The sequence below is a fragment of the Petaurus breviceps genome, unplaced genomic scaffold (assembly GCF_028583685.1).
Source record: "Petaurus breviceps papuanus isolate PSGF00001 unplaced genomic scaffold, PetGlider_PUasm1.0 90895, whole genome shotgun sequence".
Taxonomy (NCBI): domain Eukaryota; kingdom Metazoa; phylum Chordata; class Mammalia; order Diprotodontia; family Petauridae; genus Petaurus; species Petaurus breviceps.
In genome coordinates this window covers 27,586,699-27,603,021 of record NW_027187372.1, presented here as the reverse complement: position 1 = coordinate 27,603,021, position 16,323 = coordinate 27,586,699, and the positions used below count along the sequence as shown (strand labels likewise).

General features: G+C 43.6%; 1 protein-coding gene across 3 annotated transcripts in view; it reads right to left on the bottom strand.

Annotated features, from left to right (window-relative positions):
• The window catches only part of LGR6 (leucine rich repeat containing G protein-coupled receptor 6), a 160,892-nt gene that overhangs the window by 50,320 nt on the left and 94,249 nt on the right, over positions 1 to 16,323 (bottom strand). For all 3 annotated transcript variants that reach the window (XM_069074571.1, XM_069074572.1, XM_069074573.1), the window contains exon 5: positions 2,806 to 3,021. In XM_069074571.1, coding sequence (XP_068930672.1) covers positions 2,806 to 3,021 — 216 coding nt within the window. The remainder of the gene's footprint in view (positions 1 to 2,805; positions 3,022 to 16,323) is intronic.

Here is a 16,323-nt window from a genome sequence, read left to right as displayed (position 1 = left end):
GTCTTTGGGTAGTTCTCAGTCCAAGATACAGTCCTTGTCTTAGGGAACTGAGAGCTTAATAGTGGGGAAAGTCTCTGGTCTTCCAGTTTGGGGGCCAGTTCACATATGTGGCCTCTTCTCTGAAGCACTGATGAGCCCCCACTTCTTGAACCTACTCATTTAACTTTCAAGACACTGAAAAGTTCTAGGTTGTTCTTAGTACTGTCATCACAATGGACAGAAGACCATAGGAACACAGATTTAGATCTGAAAAGGGCTTCACAAATCATATATATCCAACTCTCACATTTTACGGAGAGGGAAATGGAGGCCCAGAGATGCAGTTTGGTGTATGGAAAGATCACTGGCTTTGGAGGCAGAGAATCTGGGTTCAAATCCTGGCTCTTCCAGCTATTGTCTATGCAACATTGATTATACCACCCAAACCTCTGGGTCTCAGTTTTCTCATCTATAAAATATGAGTTAGACTAAATGGTCCCTGAAGTTCCTCTCAGTTCTGAATCTATGATCCCATGATCTTCCCCTGTATCCCTAACCATTCCTTTGCAGTTTCCTCTTCTTTCTCTGGCTGTCTACATGTGAGTGTCCCCCAACGCTCTGTCCTCAATCCTCTCCTCTCCTCCCTCCTCTCCACACTCCTTCTGTTTGTTCATTCATAACTTCAACTAAAAGGATGACTTAGGAATCTATAGTCCAGTCCTGACCTTTTACCCACAGTACAATCCTGTTTTCTTCTCTCTAGAGGATGCTCCACTCAGACCTTCATCATCTCAAACTCAATATGTCCAAAACTTAACTTTTTATTTCCCAAAGTGGTATCACTTTCACTCAGTGATACCACCTTTTTTCCCCCTAGGGTAGAGGCTCTGGCCTCATCAACTCAGATTTTGCATCTGTCAAATGGGCCTAAGATCTAACCATCACTCCCAGACTCTGACACAGTCCTGGGCTTGGTCACAAACATTGGCTCCTCTGAGTCAGGCACCACCAGAAGTGTGTGGTCATCGGAAAGAGCCATTAATGACAGTGCTCTGGGGCCATGTTCCTCCAGCAATTAGCATGTGTGGGAAAGCAATTACCCATGACCTCCAAGCCCTTAGTAATTGCTCTATGAACTTACCAATCACTCAGAGCAATTAGTTGGAAACTAATTTGCACTCTAAGGTTCCCATTGAGAAGGCAAAATTAACCCTGAGTCCCCAATTCCTGCCAGGGATGCTATCTCCCAGGTAATTACTCTGACAGGCTTTGCCATGTAATTAGGAAGGATGACTTTGTGTTGCTTCTTTAGCCTTGGTAAGTAAAGAAGATGAATTTGCCTGATCTCCAGGATGGAGCCTGAAAAAGCCTTGTATCTCACTTAAACATTGTTGGGAGAGAAAGAATTCTTCCTTTACCATAAAGCCTCACTTTGAGGCACCTAGGTGACGGAATTGAGAAAACATGGGATCTAGAGTCAAGAAAACCTGAGTTCAAATCCAGCCTCGGATTCTTAACAGCTGTGTTAGTCACTTATCCTATCTCAGTTTTCATAATGTTTATAAAGCATTTAGCATAGTGCCTGACCCACAGTAGGGCTGTTGTTCAGTTGTTTCAGTCATGTTCAATTCTTTGTGACCCCATGGACCTCTGCTCATTGGATTTTCTTGTCAAAGATACTGGAGTGGTTTGCCGATTCCTTCTCCAGTGGCGGACAGAGATTAAGTGACTCACCCAAGGTCACGCAGCTAGAAAGTTTCTGAGGCTGTATCCATTGAGCCACCTAACTATGCCTAGTAGGGTTAGCACTTAATAAATGCTTATTTCATACCTTCCTTTCATAGAAGAGATTTCATAGTTCATCTACATATCCCAGGTAGGAATCTACCCTACACACATACATACATACACACACACCCCTTCCAGCGATTGAGGCACTGCAGAAGCATCAGGTTTCACTTTTTAACTTATGCCCAAATCAGTTTAGTGTGATTATTCTTTCTCATCAGTAACTGAATTAGACTCTCTGGCAGCCAAATGTTAGTGTAATGCTATCCTTCTGCTTGTGGAACTCTTGTCTTCAAAGGAGCTCAAAGCACTTTAAAAACTTTCCTTTCATTCATCCTCATAAAAAAAGCAAAACAAATCTCCTCATAAAACTCTCATTTGTCTTCATAAAAATCTGGAGGTAGATCAAGAAGGTGATGATTCTCACCATTTAACTGAGGGGAAACTGAGGCTCATACAGCTTAATTGACTCACCCAAGGTGCCCATGATGCAATAGTTGGGCTAAATACTAGTTCCCTGAATGGGCTAGAACCCAGATGTCTATTGCCTGGTCATAATTATAACTAGACTCTAGAGCAGAGATTCTAAACCTGGGATCTGTGGGTTTTCAAAAATATGTCAATAATAATATTTTCATATAATTGATTTCTTTTGTCATCTGCCTATATTTTATTTTACACATTTTAAATTATCCTGAAAAGAGGGGCATAAAGGTTTCTAGTCTGCCAAAGGACCCATGACACAGAAAGGGTTAAGAACCCCCATTCTACAGCAAACTCACATAGCAAAGAATAGTTCTCCAGAGGTAGAGAGGTGGTGCAATGAATAGAGCACTGGCCCTGGAGTCAGGAGGACCTGAGTTCAAATTTGACCTCAGACACTTACTAGCTGTGTGACCCTGGGCAAGTCACTTAACCTCAATTGCCCTGCCTTCCCCCTTTCAAAAAGACACACACACACACACACACACACACACACACACACACACACACACAGAATAGCTGTCCAGGGTACTGGGAGAGAAAGGAATGACTTACAGCACCACGAGGCTGGTGAGATTCTGGAAGGCATAGTCAGGAATGGAGTGGATGCGATTGAGGGCCAAGGTCATGGCCTGCAGGGAACGAAGGTTGTTGAGAGCCCTGACAGGGATCTCGGTGAGGGCGTTGTCATCTAGCCACAGATGGCGGAGGGAGGAGAGCCCCTCAAAGCTCCTCTGGGGGACCACAGAGATGAGGTTGGCATCCAGACGCCTGAGAGGAAGAGGGTGAAATAATGTCAGTAACGCCCAAACTCACGGTGGGTAGCAGGGTGAGCTCTGGGTCTCACCAATTGGTAAACCCAGTTTATGCCCCCTGGGAACTTCCAACCTAAGGCAGACATACAGCAGACTATCAGAGACAAGAAACTCATTTCCCAAGCTGAAGATGCAGCCTGCTGTAACAAGTATCACTCCATGACGTATGGACTGAAAGCATCTTCATTTCTCCCCAGTGTCCTCTGTCTGGGGACTTGAGAAAAATGAGCAAAGTCTACGTGAGGGTGAGGGGGAAGAGGGACTGAATGAGAAGATAAAGTAGAAAAAAAAAGAGCCTGTTCCAAAAGTTAACAAGCATCTATCAAGAATTGTATTGTACCAAGTGCTTGGAGTATAAAGAAAGGGAAAAAAAATTCCCTGCTCTAAAGGAGCTCATAGCCAAATGGGGGAGACAATATGCAAATAGCCATGCACAAACAAGATATAGAAGGCTTAGCTGGAGATGATCTCTGAGGGAGGGCTGGCATTAAGGCAGATCAGGAAAGCCTTCTTGCAGAATGTGGGATTTGAGCAGGGACTTGACAGAAGGCAGGGAAAGTGGGATGGGTTTTGTTGGGACGTAAGAAGTTCCTCTTTTTAGAGATCTTCAGTTTAAAGGCTGAATGACTCACTTTTTGGTGGATTCTTTTTCAGGCAAAGGTTGAACTAGATGGCCCTTTCCAATTCTGATAGAGGTAGCTCTGTGGTGTGATGGATACAATGTATAGCTCAGAGTCAGGAATACCTGAGTTCAAAACCAGCCTCAGACACTTACTACTTGTGTGACTCTGGGCAAGTACTTTGTCTAGTTTCCTCATCTGTAAAATGGGGGTAATAATAACACTTACCTCCCAGGGTTGTTGTAAAGAACAAATGAGAGAGTAATTATAAAGTGTTTAGGACAGTTCCTGGCACATACTAAATGCTATATTACTGCTACTAGCTATGTGACCCTGGGAAAGTCACTTAAACTGTCTGCCTCCGTTTTGTCATATATAAAATGTATAAAATTAGGGGCATCTAGGTGGCACAGTGAATAGAGCACTGGCCCTGGAGTCAGGAGGACCTGAGTTCAAAAATGGCCTCAGACACTTAACACAAAAACTAGCTGTGTGACCTTGGGCAAGTCACTTAAACCCAAATGCCCTACCTTCCTCCCTCTAAAAAAAGCAAAAAAAAAAAAAAAAAGAGGATACTAACAGTATCTATTCCTCAGGGCTGTAAGAATCAAATGAGATAATAATTATAAAATGCTTAGCACGTAGCTTCATGCTGTAAGCACCAAAGAAATGTTTTTGTTCAGTCATGTCCAACTCTTTGTGACCCCATTTGGGGGTTTTCTTGACAGAGATACCATCTAATATATGAATGTTACTTATTCTTATCATGGAGGCAGCTTGGTGGTGCAGCGGATAGAGTGTCAGGCCTGGAGTCAGGAAGAATCACCTTCCTAAATTCAAATCTGGCCTCAGTCACTTAATAGCTGAGTGACCCTGGGCAAGTCACTTAACCCTGTTTGCCTTAGTTTCCTCATCTGTAAAATGAGCTGGAGAAAGAAACAGCAAACTACTCCAGTATCTTTACTAAGAAAACCCCAAATGGGGTCATGAAGAGTCGGACATGACTGAGCAATAATTATTATTGTGATATTCTGATATTGTGATACCCCCCAAGAGGAAGTGGGTGAGAGGGAAACATCAGACATCGTCCCAACTGTCTTGTTCTCTGAATCTAGTGAGTGTGGGATAAGGGCTGAGAAAACTGGTCGTAGTATCTTGATGTCCCAAACAGAGGAGGAATTCCTTACTGACAAAGGCTCTAAAGATGCTCCCTTTTTCGGATTACATTATGCTGATTCCACTAAGCCACGAAATGACTTAGGGCTTACTAAATACAATCCACAGTCACTCAGAGATACTGGCTAAGGGGAAACCAAATAGAAGAAGAATCCATATTACCCAGGAATACAAAAAGATAGACAACTCAGTGAGTTATTCTATTAGTACATCTCTCTTGGATAGAGAGTACAGATGCATAACAATCTGGGCTCATAATCGAATAGAATTAAGAGATCAGGTGAGATCAAACTGGGAAAACTGCACAGGACTTCAAAAAAAAATCCCAAGCAACTCAATGACACAAAAGCTTATCCTTTCAACACCAATATTCTCCTGGTGGTTTATGATTTGTCTATGAACCACAAAACACCCCCTTCACACATTATTGGTGAAGACTTGGGTGCCAAAGGTAGTATGAATGACATCATCTATGGCATGTGAGATCAGAGAAGGAAGTGGGCTAACGTATAGCAAAGGTGAGAGATGACAGATGGACACTTTTGATACTACACTGGCATCCATAAAACAGTAAATGAATCGGAGTAAAACCTACAGTGAGTGAATTTAGTGGAATAAAGCAGACAAGAATCACACTGAGAACAAGGGAATGGGTAGCCTGTGATTCACACCAATGAAAGGAATTCCTTCATTGAGGAGATCCACAAACCATTGAAGTATAGCAGACTTAAAGCCCGGGAGGTTTGTTGCTGGTCACATGAGCATTAAAGAATGTGTGTGTGTGTGTGTGTGTGTGTGTGTGTGTGTTTTGTACTGTGGAAGATTTTTGTGATCTAATTCTCCCATTCATAGACCACAGAGTAGCCACTAGGAAACCTAAGGGCAGAACTCTGCCTAGAGCAGGGGATGAAGCAGGAGTAGAGGAGAGAGGAAGAAGAGGAGGGCCCTCTCTCCTCCCTGGTGTGGCTGTCCCACTTCTAAGTCATAATGGTTGCTAAAGAGTTGTGAGTTTGGACTGCCTTGAGGGCAATGGGAATGAGTGATCAGTTGAACATTCAAATGGCACCTTCTTGAGGGCAGGGGCTGTTTTGTCGTTTCTGTGTTTGTATTCCCAGCAGCTAGTGCAATGCTGGAGATACAAAGTTTGTTGTTGTTGTAGTTTGGTCATTTTTCAGTCATGTCTGACTCTTTGTGGCCCCATTTGGGGTTTTCTTGGTAGAGATACTGGAGGGGTTTGTCATTTCTTTCTCCAACTCATTTTACAGGTGAGGAAACTGAAACAAACAGGGTTGACTCGCCCAGGGTCACACAGCTAGTAAGTGTCTGAGGCCAGACACATAGCTAGTAAGTGTCTAAGACTCTCTATCCCCTATGCCACCTGGCTGATAGAAATAAATATTTGTTGCATTGAATTGAACTCAACTGAAGAACCAGGGTCACCAGACCAAGGTCTCCAATAACAGCACCTGGGAAATCACTAGCACCCGAAGGTTAGCACAGTCATCAGGCATCCTGAGCAATTGTTGCGTCTAGGTGGAATTTCATCCCACCCCATACTGTAACCATAGGTTCAGAAACAAGAATTGAAATGCATCACTCAACAAAGCTATGTTAAAAGTATAGTCCTTGGTCACACCCACACCCCATCCTGAAAGGCAACAAAGTATGGGATTATCCTAGAAAACATAGGATGTAGGATGGCTACACCTATAATCTGGCCCGGTTGCCTGCAGGTGCCTCCCCAAAACTCACTCCTTCAACTCTCTCAATGCCGAGTCAAGTGTAACAACAATAATGATCGCTGGCACTTATATGTAGCGTTAATTAAGGTTTATCATTGTCCCACTTGATTCTCACATCAATCCTAAAAGGCAGGTGCCATCATTGTCCCTATTTCACAGATGAGAAGACTGAGATTCAAAGAGGCTGGGAAGTCTAACTTTCTTAAAAGGTCCCTGGGCACATGTCCCGTGGCCCCTTGGGAACATTTGCCTTAGCTTCAGCTCACCGCCAGGGGCCTAGACTCCTCTCTTTTTTTTTTTTTTCTTTTTTTTTTTTTTTGGTGAGCCAGCCTCCCTGGAGCTGAGAGGCTTGCTGTCTTTGGCTAAAAGCTCCTCTCCCCAGGCAGGAGAGTCTATCCAGACAGAATCTCACTTGGCAGGAAAGAGAGAACAATTATGCCAATTAAAGCTTGAAAAAAAAAGTCAACAGCCCCCAACAGCTTCTCTTTCTTCCAAGTGGGCTCCTACTCCTTAAGTGATTCCTGATTATGATTCCTACCTGTGGTAATTGGGCAGATTAGCAGGGTCCCCATAGGCCAGTGCTGGCTTGCTTAGGCCCCGGGGAAACATTTTAACCTCTGTTCTGCCAGACTCCTCCTTCATGATTCCTTAGCCTGGGCCTGAGCCAGGGAGGTAGTGCTGGATATGGGGGCCCCTCTCTGCCCTCTCAGCCCCAAGGAGTAGCTTGTCATCATATCACCTAGCCATAGAACCAAGGAAAGTCAGGAATGGTGGGGGCTACTTTGCTACAGAGGAATTCTTCCCAAAGCTCAAATGAGGACCTCGGAAGGGCAAACTGAAGCAGAAGGGATTTTGACTAGACAGTAAGAAGAAGAAACTTAGTTATTATGAACAAGAGAAAGTAGTGCCGGGCACTTTACAAATATTATCTCATTAAATCCTTACAACAGCCTCATAAGGTAGGTGCTATTATTATACCCATTTTGTAATTGAAGAAACTGAGGTGGAAAGAAGTTAAGTGATTTGGCCAGGGTCACACAGCTAGGGTCCGAGGAGAGATTTGAACTCAGTTCTTCCTGTCTCCAAGTTTAGTGGTTTTTCTACTTCAAAACTAGTAGTGAAAACTCCAAACCCTAAGATATTTGAGGAGGGGCTAGACCAGGGGTGGGGGCAGTCTTCTCCAAGAGAGAATTAGGATAAAATGAATTTGGCCTTGATCTGCTTAGAGAAAGGAGGTCAGACCTGATAGCTTCTTGAGGTGACTTCCAATCTCTGATGAATTCCTCCTTCTGCTCTTTTAAAAATACATGATTTTATTTATTAAAGCATCAATCATTTCCCACAGAATTGTAAATCTATAGTGTTAGATGTTGATTGGCCTAGCAAAACCATCAACTGTCTTTATCTCAGTCAATAATAATGATAAAAAAATAATAATAATGATAGGAATATTAGATAGAGTGCCAGGCCTGGGGTCAGGAAGACTTCCTAAATTCAAATCCAGCATCAGACACTTACTAGCTGCATGACCCTAGGCAAGTCACTTCACCCTATTTGCCTAGTTTTTTTTCATCTATAAAATGGACTGGAGAAGGAAATGGCAAGCCACTTCTGGTACCTTTACAGAGAAAACCGCAAATGGGGTCACAAAGAGTCAGGCACAACTGAAAAAAAGACTCAACACAACATGTGTTGTGTTGTATGAGTCTTGTAAGAAACTAGTAAATTAGTTAGTGAAATAATTATTCCCTGTGTGCAGATGGGGAATATTGACAATATTGAACATTGAAGGGACTCAGTGACTAGGCAAGATCATACTTCTACTTTACACATTCTATGCCAGGTTGCTTCCAGAGCGGAAAATTTCATCCATAATATGTTTAAATTTGAAAGGGGGAAGGAAAAAGATCTTATGCCCATAATAGACCACCACCTGAATCAATCCTAGTGGACAGAATCATACATAGTGTACTATAGGATAAAAGGACAATGGAGACCAATAAGAATGTGTCAAGGAGGAAGCACACCATTGTTCTCTTATTTTCAGCCAGGATCTTGCCATGCTCTGTAACTCAAAGAGGATAACATGACCTGGATAAATCAGAAGAAAATGACTGAAAAATAGAATCCATGAGGGAAACTGAAAAGAGATCTGTTCTTCAAACTGGCAGACATCCACAGGGCACTTCTCATCAATTGTTTAAATGATTCACATTTCCTAACAAGGAGTCCTAAGACATCCTCAGACTCTAGAGCATCCCTTTTCACTCTCTCGTCGGCCCCTACGAATCCTCTACAATGAGAAGGGGGTGTGAAGGGCCATGACTGATGAAGGCAGAAATTCTGAAGACTGAGATTTAGGGAACACCAAGATGATCCGGGTCCTTCACCAGAGCAGACAGCTGAACCGAGCACAGGTTAGCAAGAAAGATCAATGACAACAGGAAGCTGCCTGCTGGAATACCTCACCCATTGGCCCACCATTGGCCAACTTGGCAAACTCCTTCTTGGCCTGGCCTTCTCCTAAGTATGCCTCCCCTGTTCAGTGACCTCCCCAGCAGAAGCCTCGGGGTGGCGCAATGTCTCTGCCACCCCTGCTCTGGCTAAAGTGAATCATGGGATCGGTCCTTGCCATTTGCCCTTGGCAAGTTTTGTGCCAGTTGTCCCCCTAAGCAAGGGTTGCTACCTAGAGAGGCAGAGCTGATTTCAGAAGGTGAATGAGAGTTGGATATGGAGTCAGAGGACCTGGTTTGACTCTGGTTCTGCTTCCAGGTACCTGTTGGACCTTGGCGCAGTTATGTCCCTTCTTTCTACATCAACTATAAAATGGGCAGGGAGACTCCTAAGATTCCTTTGGATTCTAAGTCCTTTGATTCCATTAAACTAAGACACAGATGGGGAAGGAACCATCCCATGGTCCCATGACCAGGGGAGGAGCCAACCTCACCTGAGGACCCAAGTGTCCAGTCTCCTTCCTCTCCTTACACTGCTGGCCTTGCTGTCTTTCTTTCCATGGCTCCCCAATACTTGGACCTCCCAGGATCTAGAAGGAGGACCCAGAATTGCAGCCTGCTCCTCCTCCCTCACCTTATTTCCCAATACAAGGGGGGGAAAAGTTATAGAGTGCTAGGGAGGGAGACCGCTTGTTGACTTAGGTGAGGTGGGGGTAGGTAGGAGGTAAGGGTGGAGAGGGGAGGGAGGGAAATGTTGAAACTGGAAAATAGCAGCCAGAGTTAAAAATGTTTTTTTTCTTTTTCTCTTTCTTTTTTTTTGGGGGGGGTGGTGAGGGAGGGAAAGAATCCAGGTAAAAGCCGTTGGTTGCCTGAAGGGACCAACAGCTCTGACCCAGTGTCTGCCAGGTGGAGAGACAGCTCCTGGCAGAGAGCACGCTGGCACCTGCAAATTAGAAGAAGTGAATCCTGGGGGCCTTCTAAAAGGGGAAGAAGGGCCCCCCTTCCTCCACCCCACCCCTATGCCTTCTGTAGCAAAGCCCAGCTCCCAGCACTAGAGCTGCTGAGGTTTCCAAAGAGGTGCTTAGGAGGTGGGAGGCATCTTGTCCAGAGCTCATTGGATTTAAAGTTGGAAGGCACCTGAAAGCTCACCTAATCCAAAGCCCCTCATTTTTCGGAGGAGGAAAATGCTGCTTGGCTCACCCAAGATCACACAGGTGTTAAGAGGCAGTGCTAAGATTTGAACCCAGGTTCTTCCTTTGACTCCAAATCCAGCCCTCTTGCCATGACATGACACAACACAACAAATCCTGCCTGTCTCTTTATCGTAGGATGAACCAGCAGATTTTCCCTTTCTCCAAACCTACCCGCCAAATATTGATATTCACATATGTGCCTTGGTATGGCATAGCTTCATTCTTTTGATTCTTGAACCCCAGGGGTCACACAGCCCCATCAGTGGCTAGACCTCAACTCAGATTTTTTTTTGCTTTAAAATTTAATTATTTTTAATTAACAAGCATTTATTTTCTCTCAATCCCAACTCCCCTTCCTGACTGAGAAATACAAAGAAAAGTAAAACAAATTCGCATATTGACCACGTCCAAAAATGTATATCTCATTTTGTACCTTGAGCCAATCACATCTCTGCTTCACGTAGGTCATCCTGAACATAAACCCTATACTACAACACCTAATGATAATAAGGATTGTTTATTTTTTCAGTTCCCAAAGTGCTTTCATCTCTATCATCCCATTCAATCTTCATAATAACTTCATAAGGTATAGAGGACAAGGTTATCCTCATTTTAAACATTAGGGAACTAAACTAAAAACAAAAACAGCATAAAACCCTTACGTTTTTCCTAGAGTGAGCAGGTGATCTTCACCTGGGGCCCATCCCTCCCACTGGTCATGCTGCTTGTTGAAGCAATTGATGGATCAGAGTATCATTGGCAGTGGAGCTGAAAAGAAGCCTAGGGCCCATTCACTTACTGCTATTCTATATTGATTACTGTATTTGTTCATTTAACAAAGATGTATTAAGCCCTTCCTCTGTGTGGAACACTGTGATGACCACTGGGGAAAACCAACAGTTTAGGTACAAGATACGGTCTCTTCCTTGGATTTAGAGTTCAGTCAGTCCCCTCATTTTACCAATGAGGAAACAGAGGCCCAGAGAAGTAACTTGTTTAGGTCCTATAGAACAAAGAAAGGAGAAATAAAGAAATTGAGAAGATGCCGAACAGAGAAAATGCACCTACTTCACAGGCATGCCAAGGCATAGAGAGAGAACCAGTATGGCGGGGCAGCTAGAGGGCTGGCTTTAAAGTCAGAAGGGCCTGGGTTTAAATGTGCCTCTCAGGGCCTCAGAGCACACTTTAAGACCACAGATTGTAGATGAGTTGACTTTTCTTTGTTGGTGGACTGAGCATTTACACTGGGAGTTTGCTGTAACAAAGATGGGTCTGAATGACAAGATCAAAGAAAAAAGTAATGATGTCCAAAGTTGGGGAGGTGAGACATCAGGATGGACAGAATAAATAGAGAGCTGGGCCTGGAGTCAGGAATAGTTCAAATCTGGCCTCAGACTAGCTGTGTGACCTCAGGCAAATCACTTAATCTCTGCCTGCCTCGGTTTCCTGGACTCTAAAATGGGGAGAATAGTAGCATCTCCCTCCCAGGATTGCTGTGAGCACAAAACCTGATAACTGCAAAACACTTAATTTAACATAGTGCCTGGCATTTAGTAAGCTCTACATAAATGTTAGCTATGATGATGATGATGATGATGATGATGATGATGATGATGATGATGGCATTGATGGCAATGATGGTGATGATGTTTGAGTGCACCGTGCCCAGGTGAGACCATATCTGTAGTTCTGGGACCAATGTTCTAGAAAGAGCACATAACAACTGGAGATGTTCCAGATTAGGACGACCAGGAAGGAAAAGACTTTGAGTCCATACCATATGAGGCCTGATTAAAGGGGGGAAAGTGAAAGGGATGAGCATTTATTAAACACCTACTATGTACTTAGTACCATCCCTGTACTAAGTGATTGTTTTTTAACAAATATTATTTTTAGCAAATATTATCTTACTTGATCCTCCCAACAGCCCTGGGAGGTAGGTGCCTCACTTTAATACCCTCATTTTAAAGTTGAGGAAACTGAGGCAGACAGAAGCTGAGGCTTGCCCAGGAAGTAGGAATGTTTTAGTTGGAGAAAAAAAAAAGATTTTATGGGGACAGGGACATGAAAAGTGTCTTCAAGTATCTGAGGGTCAATCATATGGGAAAATGATAAACATTATGCTGCCCTCAAAGGGCAGATAGAACTAAGAGGAGCACTGGATGGAATTTACAAAGAGGCAGATTTAAACTTCATGTCAGGAGACACTTCCCAAAATTAGAGTCAAGCTATGCTCCAAGGAGGCAGTGGACTAGTTGTGTTTGACTCTTTGTGCTCCCATCTGGGGTGTTCTTGGCAAAGATACTGGTATGGTTTGCCATTTCCTTCTCCAGCTCATTTTACAGATGAAGAAACTGAGACAAACAGGGTTAAGTGACTTGCCCAAGGTCACACAGCTGGCAAGTGTCTGAGGCTGGCTCAATCTCATGAAGATAAGCATCCCTGATTCCAAGCCCAGTGCTGTATCTGTACCACCTAGCTGTGTCTTTCTTCATCGGAGTCTTCAGTAAAGCCAGATGACGGCTTTTCTGGTGTTCTGTAGAACATAGGGATTGATACTTAGTTGGAGAACTTAGCCTCCAAGGTCCCTTCCAACTGATATCCTGTGACACCATCCTTTCGTATGTGTATGCATGTATGAGGAAAAATCCTTTCCCATTGTTAAAAACTACACTGGGGAATGGGTCCATTGGTGCTCTCCCCAGAGCATTTGAAACTGGAGACACTTCCCAGGTAGGGCCGTAAAGATGCAGAGAATGAATGGCACCTGTGAATAAACCCAAGGCCTCCTAAGCAGGGTGGGAGGAGCTGGGGAAGGGGAAGAAAGAGAACATCTTTTTTTTTAATAGCTTACCATCTACATCATCCTTTCTGTTTACAAAATGCTCTGCCCCCATTGTCTCATACACTGATTGGGGAAAGAGTTTGGATTATAGGTGGAAAGAAGGCCATGCCAAGATCTCCCCAAGGTAATGGAGAGTCTTGTTGCATGAATGTGAAGCTAATTATGACTGAATGGAGGCTACCACAGGATGAGATTCCAGGGTTCTGTTCCTCGTCAATGCTGGGCTCTGTAAGTTGGTTTTTACCATACTGGTAAAACTTACCAAATTGGTAAAAAAAAAAAAACACACACACACACACAAAACCCTCTATTTACAAAGAACAGCTTTCTTTCCCTTGGCCTTATTTATCTTCAGACAACTCACCAAAATCTCCTCATTTCTATCCCTTTCTTGGAACCAAAAACCCATCTTGTGCTGAGAAACATGTATGTGCATGGAGGTGGGGGTGAGGGAAACTGAGGTACCCTCCCATCTTGGTTGCCATCACCTTGTTTTTGCCCTACTCCCCTGAAGGGAAGCGATTCTTTTATAATCAGAACTCATTCTTGAAAAAATCAAGGATTTTTCCTTCCCTCTCATCCTAAGGCTGAATTCTGGGTGGCAGCTTAGGCAGAGAATGACATCATCTTAAATAATAACAATCGCTAGTATTTATATAACCCTATAAGTTCTATAAAAATGCTTTATATACATCAGCTCCTTTGATCCTGAAAATGATCCTGTGAGGTAGGTACTACAGGTTTTATTATCTCCATTTTAAAGATGGGGAAACTGAGGAGCACAGAGGTTAAGTATCTTGCCCAGGGTCACACATAAGAGTTCCAGCGAAGATTTGACAAATCTTTGATAAATAAAATATAAATTTTGTAAGCAGTATTTATAAAACTGTTCACAAACATTAAAGCACCATATGAGTGCTATCAATTTTTATTAGCATGTTATTCATATTTGTTTTCATGTAGATGTGTGGCCTTGGGCAAGTCCCTTCATGGAGCCTAGTACCTGACTGTGGTAGGGATTCAATAAATGTTTGAGACCCTATTCAGAGCCAAACAGTGGAAAGAACACTGGACTTGGGATAAAAGAACTGGGTTTAAATCCTGGCTCCCGGGGCTCTAGGAGGCACGGTGGAAAGAGAACCGGCTGTGGAGTCAGGAGAACCTGAGTTCAAATCCGACCTCAGACTCTTATTAGCTGTGTGACCCTGAGCCAAGTTACTTAACCCTGATCACCTCCCACCAAAAAAAAAGTAAAACCTGGCTCTGCCACTTATGTTTTTCTGCGACCTTGGGTACCTCTCTAGGCTTTGGTTTCCTCATTTATCAAATGAAGGAGTTGGTCTAAATTACTTCCAAGATCCCTTCCACATCTAAAATCTATGGTCCTAGGATCTATAATCCTTCCAAGGCCTGCTTCCTCTTCTGTAAAATAAGAGTGTCAGACTAGATAATAATAATATTGAGCATCTGTATAGCTCTTAAAAGTTTGCTACATACTTTACATGTTAGCTCACACAAGCCTGGGAGGTAGGGGCTATTACTGCCCCCATTTTACAGATGAGGAAACTGAAACAGGAGGAGGCAAAGGGATTGACTTAAAGTCACACAGCTGGTAAGTCTCTGGGGCAGGATTTGAACTCAAGTCTTTCTGATTCCAAGTACTTTGTTCTATGCACTGTGCCACCAAGCTGTGTGTAAATGACCTTTAAGAACCCTTACAGTGCTAACATTCTATAGTTCTATATCCTCTTTAAATGGTCTTTGGTCTAAGGCCTGTCACCCACTCATTAGACTGGTTGTGTTCCCTTCATAAGGCCAACCATGTAAGTATGTGGTTTGATTAAAGATGGTCAAGGCAGGAAGCCCATCTTGTTGTTGTTGTTCAGTCATGTCCGACTTTTTGTGACCCCATTTGGGGTTTTCTTGGCAAAGATACTTGAGTGATTTACCATTTCCTTCTCCAGCTCATTTTTACAGATGAGGAAACTGAAGCAAAGAGGGTTAAGTGACTTGCCCAAGGTCACACAGCTAGTAAATGTCTGAGGCTGGATTTTAACTCAGATCCCCCTGATTCCAGGCCAGAGTTCTATCCACTGTGCTACCTAGCTGCTCTACACTCTCTGTCTGTCTGTCTCTCTCTGTCTCTCTCTCTGCCTGAAGTTCCCCCATTGTTGCCTTTTCCTTTGGATCTGAAAGTGAAGTCCTCAAGAGTTTCCCATTAAAATGCAAATATTTCAGGGAACCATTTTTAGCAACTCTGGTAGATTCCTCCCTCCAGCCTCCACTGCATCATCACCCTTCCTCCTAAGCACCACCACTCCCAAGGTGGATGGAGAATTTGGCCTGCAGGGTGGGGGTGGGAGACCAGTCAAGCACAAACAAGCCAGTAAGACTCAATGCTCCTCGAGGGCAGGAAATGTAGGTCCTCCCTAAGACTTGGAAATCCTTAACGGTAGGATGGACTTTCTTCCTTTTCCTGGCCCAGGTAAAGTAGAAAGTGTGCCAGATTTGTAGTCACAGAATTGGGTTCAAATCCTAGGACTTCCACTTACTACCTGTCTTACCTTGGACAAGACACTTAATGTCTCTGATCCGGACTGAACAGGATGACCACTAATGTTAATTCTAGCTCTAACGCTGTGATTTCTGGCCCTAGCAAAGAGCCCCATCCACAAGGAACCCTCGGTTTACTGAATAACTGGATCACTGTTGTGTCCGGCAGAGGGGAGCTAGGGAAAGGCCTTGGAAGCTGCAGGATTTGCTGAATCTTCTTCTGTTGAGAGATTTCTATAGCGTTAAAGCAGGAGGCAGTTTATAAGATCATAGATTTGTAGGATTCCAGATTCCAGAGCTTCAAGGGACCTCAGAGACCATCAAGTCCAAATGTCTCGTTTTACAGAAGAAGAAAAAGAGGTTCAGAGAGGTAATGCTCAAGGTCACAGAGGTCATAAGAGTTTTAATGGATTTAAAAGGTCATCTAGGCCAGGGCTTCTTAAACTTTTCCCACTCGTGACCCCATGTTCCAGCAACGCTCATCAGTGTTGAGTGACATGATGGCATGAGCAAGGCAAAGTGTGCATGTTCAGAACCAAGGCTTCTGTGAAGTTGCTAGATGCAACTTGGGCAAATGCTGTCAGAAACACCTATGATTCATTATGTGTTCGATTTTTAAGTAATTTTTGGTCATTGTGGATTCAGAAACCTTTTGCTGTTGCCATATTTTTCATAA